An 8,032-nucleotide genomic window follows, 5' to 3' on the forward strand; every position below is an offset into this window, starting at 1 on the left:
TATCTTCGGTGTATAGCCACTGTCGGAGTTATCCCGCGGCGGGGGATCCGACTCCCAAGAACCCCTAGCCGCCGCAGTCGCAGTTGAAACTCGCCGTCCCACGGGTCCGCGGATCTACGCGTTTCATTTCAATCAAGCCGGTCAAGAGCGTCTTTCGTGCCGGAGGTTACAGATCCCAGCGAACCGCCATCGTTAAGAAAGGTCTGCCGTCAACAAAAAAAAAGCTCACAACAATCCGACAGGGTTACCATCGTCCTCTAACAGTGAAGCCAGACGCCGTAACCGACAGGTCACCAGAGTCCAAGAGCTCTATTAAGGAACCGCCGCACCAATGTTTCCACCGACACACGGAGAGAGAAGCCAAATGCCTCCGATAGACTGAGCCATGTCTGTTCTGTCATGTAGAGTGAAGGAAAAGGGAGGGTGGGAGACCACCGTACGAACCGTCACCGGAAATCTCACTTGCTTTTATTCTTTTTTGTGATTGAAACGTGGATATTGACGGGAATAATGGTAAGGGAGATGGAGGAGAGAAACTGTGGCTCAATCCCGTGGAAGTGGTGGAGGTGGAGATGGCGGTGAAAGGCGGTGGTGGTTATGGAGGTGGCATGGTGGCTAAAAACAAGGCTGTGGTGGCTACGAACAAGGCTCAGCCTCGTAGAAGCGATGGAGGTGGAGACCATGGTAGAGGTGTCGGTGGATACCGTAGTCGAGGCGGTGGTAGTTATGGAGATGATGGTGGTTATAGAAGTGGTGATTAAAGCGGTGGAGATGGCGACCGTGGTAGAGGTGGCGGTGGTGGTTATGGCGATAGCAGTGGTGGATACGGAAGTTGTAATGGAGGTGGAGGATATAGTGAAGGTGGTGATTAATACGGAAAGGCGGTGGTGGTGATTAAAGAAGTGGAGGTGGATACCGTGGTGAAAGTGGAGGTGATGATGGTTATGGCGATGGTGGTTACGGAGATGGCGGTGGTGGATACGAAGGTGGAGGAAATAGTGGAGGCGGTGGTAGTAATAGAGATGGCAGTGGATACAGTAGTGGAGGTGATGGTGATGGTGATGGTTATGGATACGATGGTGGTTGTGGTTACGAAGGTAGTAACGGAGTTGAAAGAAATAGTGGAGGCGGTGGTTATAACAAAAGTGAAGGAGATAGTGTAAGAGATTTTGTAAAAACTAAAATAATTAAAAATAATCTTTAGTTTTCATTTTTTCTAACTACACGGACCAGTCGGACATCAAATAATATCTTTTTTTTTTCTCTTTCATCAAAACGAGAAGAAGAGGAAAAATTCCATAGCCACCGATCTCCCTCCGTGGTTGGTCGTGCTTCTCACCGCCGCTACGTGAGGGAGGATCTGCTCCTCCTCTCTAGTTTGAGCTAAATCTTGTTTAATTTCGTCTTGGTTTTTTTTGAAGTTCTTTTGTGAATTGTATCGTTTAAGTCTCCGGCGACGCCTTCTTCCTCAGTGGTCGTCCGGCTCCGTCTCCGGAAAGCGGTGGCTCTTTTAGCATCGGCTTTGCCGGCTTTTGTCTCCGGGAGGAGATGGCTTCTCTAGCATCTCGATCGCCGGCTTTGTATCTCCGGGAAGAGATAGCTTCTCTAGCATCTCGATCGCCGGCTTTGTATCTCCGGGAAGGGATGGCTTATTTAGCATCTCGATCGCCGGCTTTTCTCAGGTAGATCTACGATCAAGAGCGCTTCAATTGTTCTTCTTGCCTCTCTTTCTAAGTCTCAAAGGACTTTCTCTTCCACTCGGTTGTATGTGGTGCTTGAAAGTTTTTAGAATGATTTCGAATGATTGTAGGCGGTTGTTAGCTTTGTCAGTTTCGTAGATCCTTCAGTGTGTTGGTTCATTGGCTCGAGCTTTAAGTATTTTGTTCAGGTGGAACAGAGAGTATCCGGTTAGTCTATGCCGTCGACGTTGTCCGTAGAATCGTCGTGATAGCTCCGGAGGTTTCGATTACGACATGGGTTGACGGTTCCGTGTTGGTAATGTTATCTTTTGTGGGTTTTAGGCCCAAGTTTGGTTTTACAAGTGATCGGTTTGTCTTTGTGGCTTTTATTTATGTTTGATGAAGTCTCGGATTTGGTTCTATTGTGGGCTTTCGACCCTTTAATAAAATTCTAGACGACAAAAAAAAAACTACACGGACCAGCTCAATTCAGCATAAGGGCATAGTTGTCCACGATGTGTTTCCATTTCACGAATTGTGTGTGGAAAGCAGAATGAGTCTTTTTGTGTAGTAAAAAAGATAAAAGTGTATTTTTATGTAACTCACTCCAGTTTGCAGCATGTTCTACCCAACAAAGAAATACAATGCTTAAGTCAACAAATCCCTAATAATCATAACAAGGGAAAGGGCACTACAAAACAAATGTCCATTCTTAACGTAAGAAAACATCTATTATATGTTTTTGTTAGTGTTAATGAAACCACTATATGTTCCCCGGATATCTTAGATCTCTCCTATATTATAACATTTTTTTTACATGCTATTGTTGTTTTACAATATAATAGCATTTTATATGGTTTGCTATTAATTGGCAACATTTATAATAGTGTGCATTGAAGATGCTATATATTGTATTTGATAGCATGTTTTAGTAGTTGTTATATCTTTCGTTATTACACTTTTCATATATTGTTGTAAGTTATATGATAGAAATTTTATACATGCTATTTATACGCACTTTCGTAGCAGTCTTTCTTGTGTCATAAAATATATTGTAATGGCATATGTTATCTGTTATGCCTCGATGATTTGTATATAAAATCTCATAACTTGTCACATTCATTGATAGTAAAAAAAGTACTAGAATACAAAGTCTGAATCCGAAACAATACTAGTCAACTAGAGCATAACCCAAACCACAAGTCTGAATCCAAATTACAACTCAACAATATCCAAGTAGAAGAGAAGTACATTATACCTGATAGTAATCTTAACACAAGATCACTTTGTCCTTTGACCATGCAATGCAAGAGCCAATTGCGTCTCCCAAACACTTGATCTCAGAAGATGGACGTCAAACCTCTGCCAAAGTCATATTCACCACATCAATCCAAACTTTAACTGCATAATGTCCCAAGGGAACAAAGTGAACTGTTTGTTCTGGATTATTTGAAGCCCACCGTCCTTCTGCAACCACCTGTTTTTTCCCGGAAATGGACATCAACTTACACTTCTGATTCTCTTTGGCATCATTTTGACAATGACGCTACAATGTTTGCAAGATAAACCAGTTTATGTCAATAAAAGATATAACAACAAACAAACATCAACTTAGACCATATACTACAAACTTTACCTGAGATCTTCAAACAGGAGAGGCGGCTTCAGTATTCTTCAGAATAGCTTTTGGAGAAAGTGGGTGCATTGGAGATTTAGAACCTGGTGATGATGCCGCACATGTAGCTTCTTTCTTGTCCTCTCCCTCTTCCATCTCACAGAAGTCATGTGCAGTAGCCAACTCTTCATCTAAGTTTTTAGCAGCTCTGTATAACCCAACAATCTCTTCATTCCACTGATTTACTTTCATTTCGCCTTCGGCCACAGAGTTCACTTCTCCATGATAGTACCAGTCATTATGCCGCTTGTAAACCTCATCCAATCCCTTCTAACAAGATGATCAACTATATCAGTGGCTGAATGGCGATCTACATTGTGACAGTCTGTACAAGGGCAATGATCAACTCCATATCTCCTTTACCCGCAGACACAGTTTCGACAAAGTCCCAAGCACCTCTTTCATAAGCAGGATCAACTCTGCGTTTATAACAAAACAAAACAAATCATTAAGCACTCCAATCCCCAACTGAAATGTAACTTATATATGTTAATTTCATACCTCGAAAGATGAACCCACGCCTTCTCTAATATTGTTTGACCTATCCTTATTTAAAACCGTAAGACCAAGCAAAAGGATAACAGATAAAACACATTCCAAATAGCAGACGATGTTGAGCATATAACACATAATGACAAAAAAAAATCACAAAATTTTAACAACAATCACTACTTAAATAATGAGAATCAAACATAATTCAATCAACACCAAAGTTATGTAATAACTTAACCGATGAACATACTACTAAGAAAAAACAAAGATGGAAATAACCTGTGGTGTGGTTAGAACAAGAGTGAAGCAGGATTGCTGGAAATAATCTGTCACCAAACAAAAGCTAAATCAGTTTGAATTAAAGACGAAATGGGACAGAACAGATGCATGTCAAAGTTAAGAACTTTAAACTGAAACAAACCCTAAATCGGGGGAATTTATAAGATTGAACAAAACATATCGTAAATCTGTTCATTCTATTCGATTACGAGCTTCAACCCTCCTCAAATCAAGTCGAGCTAGAGAATATCACCGGTTACAGAGCATGAAATTGAGCTTGGCGGTGTCAATATAGAGTTTCGTCGGCAGAGATGGGGTTCCGGTGCGCTTTGTGCTCGAGAGAGAGTTTTCTCAGTCACTTTATTTGCTTTTCCACTTTCTATGTTGACCCAATTTTTTTTACCTTAAGTATCATATTAGAGAGGAAAAGAATTTATTTATTCGTGGTTGTTGAAATTTCACCTAAGTATAAGCGGTACGCGTGATTTTCTATTCCGCTTATTAATTTTCATGATAGCGCTAAGAAACTAATATTTATATGTACTGAAATCGAAAAATTTATCTTTCATATCAGATTGAGAATCAAAGCTATCATAATGTGCTATCAATACCTTTTTTGTTGTGAGCATATAATAACGCACTATACATTCATTTTAGAGTTTAACAACACTAAAATACAGAAATCTGAGATCTTAATTAGGATATATATACAACAGAATACATACTACTTGAGCACATGATACAGTAGCATTTAGAAAAAAAACTTGCAGCATTTCCATTATAAGATTTAATTTTTCAGACTAGAGAGCAGCCACTACAACGACACTAAGAACAAGCAAGGTTCGACATGTAACCACTATGAGTAAATTATAAACTCAGAAACAATGCAACATCCATTGTAAAACCATTTTTTTGTTTGAATCAATTTAACATTCTTTCAAAATAGAGAGGGTATATTCAACTAAGAGTTTCAGATGATTTGTATTAAAATGACAAATCCACTGTTATTCAAACGAGAATTTTAAAAACCAATCCAGTATTATTAAACTTGTCATTTTATAAAATACTCTGAAAATCTACTGTTATTGAACAAAATTTAAGTTTGAGATGTTAGAGTGCTTTAAATGTTTTTAGGGTGTTTGAGAGGGATTTCTTAGTTATAAAAATAAAATCCAAATCTCATGGTTTTAGATGAGATTCTAGAGCTGTTTAACAAAAATCACACCAAATTATAATATTCATCTAAAATCATCTAAAAACTCATTAAAATCAAATCACTTTTAAGTTTTCATCTTTCTTGTGAGAAATGTTTATTATTTTAAGTACAAAGTTTGAATATTTTAGTTTTCCATCATTTTTATTCATAAATGATTTTTTCTGTGTGTAAATTCATGAGCTGTGTTGTAAATGAAGTGTTGGGGAAATACTTCTGTTATTATTACTGTCGACCAGAAGGTCCATATATATACAAGGTATTAGACCATCATAAGGTCATGTTTATCCTAACAAGATAAGGATAAGGATAAACACTATGTTACAGATATACATGGAATATATACTAGATAAACACATAGTCTCTGGTTGTCTTTATCATGTCCCGGATTGGGCCTGCAGTACGGGCTGGTCCATCGTCGATCATCATTTGGTTTATAACACTCCCCCTTGATTGACACATCCGGTACAGGTTCGTTGCATGCTTAATGTTGCCTCATTAAAACCTCTCCTGAAAAACCCCAAAACCAATGTGGCAAAATGGGAAACCAAGGACAGGAAAAAGAGTACAACACATGAACTCCCCCAGATGAATGCATCACTGTAGTAGACGCATTCCCATCTGGTATCCGAGTCTTCTTGAACGTTGAAGTTGCCTATGACTTGGTGAAGATGATCAGCTGGATTCTCCTTGAATGAACTTGTAAGTCTTGGACGTTGGTATGTCTTTTGGAACTCCATTAAGATGTGGTCAGGATGTACATCTTTGCTGCTGATCACTCCATGTCTTGGTTGAACTGATGGTGCTTCAAACGGTGCTCGGATGGACTTTATAATCTGCAATAAAACTTTACTTGCAGGTCCTTTTTCATGTCCCACGGATTCTCTTTGGTTATATGGCTTTCCCAAAACGTGGACATTCAATATATATTGAGTCATAGACCCAGAACACATACGAACAACTTTACTTCATATCTTTCGTTCATTCGGACTTATATCTCTTCGTATGTGCCAAAGCTTGTTCTATGAGAATTTCTTTCTCATATTTCTATGGTACGTTGATACCTTTATCCAGTGATCCATTTGCTGCTTACTACACCATTATTTCTTTAGTAAATATCCAGACAAAATTAAACTTGATTTTCTGTAGTAGCATCCACCATATAGGAGCATATCTCTTTATAAATTGTTTCTTGGTCCTTGTGAGTATCCTTGTGTAATCAAGCTATACTTGAACGTTATTTAGAAGGAACATGGACACACTATACCATGTGGTCATGTCCTTTAATCTCACGGAATTTCTTATCTCACAAGATCCATTCACTGGTTTCTTTCTTAGATGGCTTTTCTGTATGTACATGGTTGCTACGCCCATCTGTCTTATAATTACTTTGAATTCTTTGAACACCCCACGTCCCTATATAGGTTTTATGAGTACTCTATGTGGGTTCATGATCCTCAGGTTATATCCTTCAAATCCCAAGTACTACAATCTTTTATGAGCTCTTATGTATGTAAATACATCTTTGGTGTTAACACTCTTTATCTTTAGTTTCATACTGTTCCAGACATGATCTAATTAGATTTTGAGATCTTATTATCCAAGACCTTTATACCTTTCAGTTTGGCGTCCCAAACTACATGGTCTGTTACCTTAGAAGTGTGGTTGCGCAACCTTATTTCTCTGTCTGAACTGGTTTCTCTTATGAACTCGGATTTGTACGATTCTGAGCACCTTTCATTACTTTCCGGGGTTCCTTATTATTTGGAACTTATTTGTCTATCTCTAATAGACATTGTAGCAACTTGATTGTGTCTCTTAGACATCAAATTATAGAGAAAACCAACAGCCTTGACAAAAAAAGTAGAGTTCACGTCTGAAGCTTGTGTTCTTTATTAATACAACACCACACACACTTAAATATACCCTATCTAACAAACCACGGGCTCGTTCACATGACTTTATTATTCATACACATAGGACAGAACATCGATAATACAACTAGTTACAAGCCATTCACTACAAGAAAACAACGGCATACTGAGGGAAAAAATCATCGGTATGTCGTCGGAATAAGGCTATTCCGACGACATACCGAAGAAAAAAGTCGTCGGAAATAACTCCTCGAAAATTCATTTTTCCTCGGACATCCCTCAGAAATTTCCGACGGAATTCCGAGGAACTGAATTTCCGAGGAAACTCCGAGGACCACTAGATCGTCGGAAAGTTCCTCGGAATATACTGAGGGCGGACTTCCTCGGTATATTCCAAGGAAATTTCCGAATTCCGAGGAAACTCCGAGGACCACTAGATCGTCGGAAAGTTCCTCGGAATATACCGAGGGAGGACTTCCTCGTTATATTCCGAGGAAATTTCCGATGGTCCAGTCCTCGGAAGTTCCGACGAAATCTTCCTCGGAATTTGCATCGGGAATTTCCGAGGACTCGAAAAATTCCGAGAAACATTCCCTCGGATTTTTTTTTTAAATTCCGACGACTTATTCCAAGGAAAAGGTCGTCGGAAATTTCCGAGGGTGCTTTTCCCCGGAATTTCGAAAAAATTAATTTTTTTAAAAAAATAATTTTTTAAAAAAAATTATTTTTTAAAAAAAATATTTTTTTAAAAAATTAAAATTTGTGAAATTTAAATTCGAAAATATAAAATTAAAATTAAAACTGAAAACATATTAGATAA

At 38.6% G+C, this 8,032-nt stretch overlaps 2 protein-coding genes across 2 annotated transcripts; both read left to right on the forward strand.

Moving 5' to 3' along the window:
* Positions 1-385: 385 nt before the first annotated feature.
* LOC106331082 (glycine-rich protein 2-like) lies at positions 386-761 on the forward strand. The gene is made up of 2 exons (XM_013769428.1): positions 386-436; positions 519-761. The coding sequence occupies exons 1-2, from the start codon at positions 386-388 to the stop codon at positions 759-761; spliced, it is 294 nt and encodes a 97-aa protein (XP_013624882.1).
* A 10-nt stretch (positions 762-771) lies between these two features.
* On the forward strand, positions 772-1,561 carry LOC106331083 (abscisic acid and environmental stress-inducible protein-like). Its single transcript, XM_013769429.1, has 3 exons — positions 772-884; positions 928-1,159; positions 1,448-1,561. The coding sequence occupies exons 1-3, from the start codon at positions 772-774 to the stop codon at positions 1,559-1,561; spliced, it is 459 nt and encodes a 152-aa protein (XP_013624883.1).
* The last annotated feature ends 6,471 nt before the right edge of the window (positions 1,562-8,032 follow it).

The sequence above is a fragment of the Brassica oleracea genome, chromosome C3, assembly GCF_000695525.1.
Source record: "Brassica oleracea var. oleracea cultivar TO1000 chromosome C3, BOL, whole genome shotgun sequence".
NCBI lineage: Eukaryota > Viridiplantae > Streptophyta > Magnoliopsida > Brassicales > Brassicaceae > Brassica > Brassica oleracea.

Excerpts from the sequence above, each read along its gene's own strand:
- LOC106331083 (XM_013769429.1), top strand. The coding sequence starts at position 772 with ATGGCGACCGTGGTAGAGGTGGCGGTGGTGGTTATGGCGATAGCAGTG. Across the intron at positions 885-927 it reads GTGATTAATACGGAAAGGCG|TGGAGGTGATGATGGTTATG; the intron begins GTGGTGGTGATT and ends CCGTGGTGAAAG. Across the intron at positions 1,160-1,447 it reads ACAAAAGTGAAGGAGATAGT|TCTCCGGCGACGCCTTCTTC; the intron begins GTAAGAGATTTT and ends GTATCGTTTAAG.
- LOC106331082 (XM_013769428.1), top strand. The coding sequence starts at position 386 with ATGTCTGTTCTGTCATGTAGAGTGAAGGAAAAGGGAGGGTGGGAGACC. Across the intron at positions 437-518 it reads AGGGAGGGTGGGAGACCACC|GGAGATGGAGGAGAGAAACT; the intron begins GTACGAACCGTC and ends AATAATGGTAAG.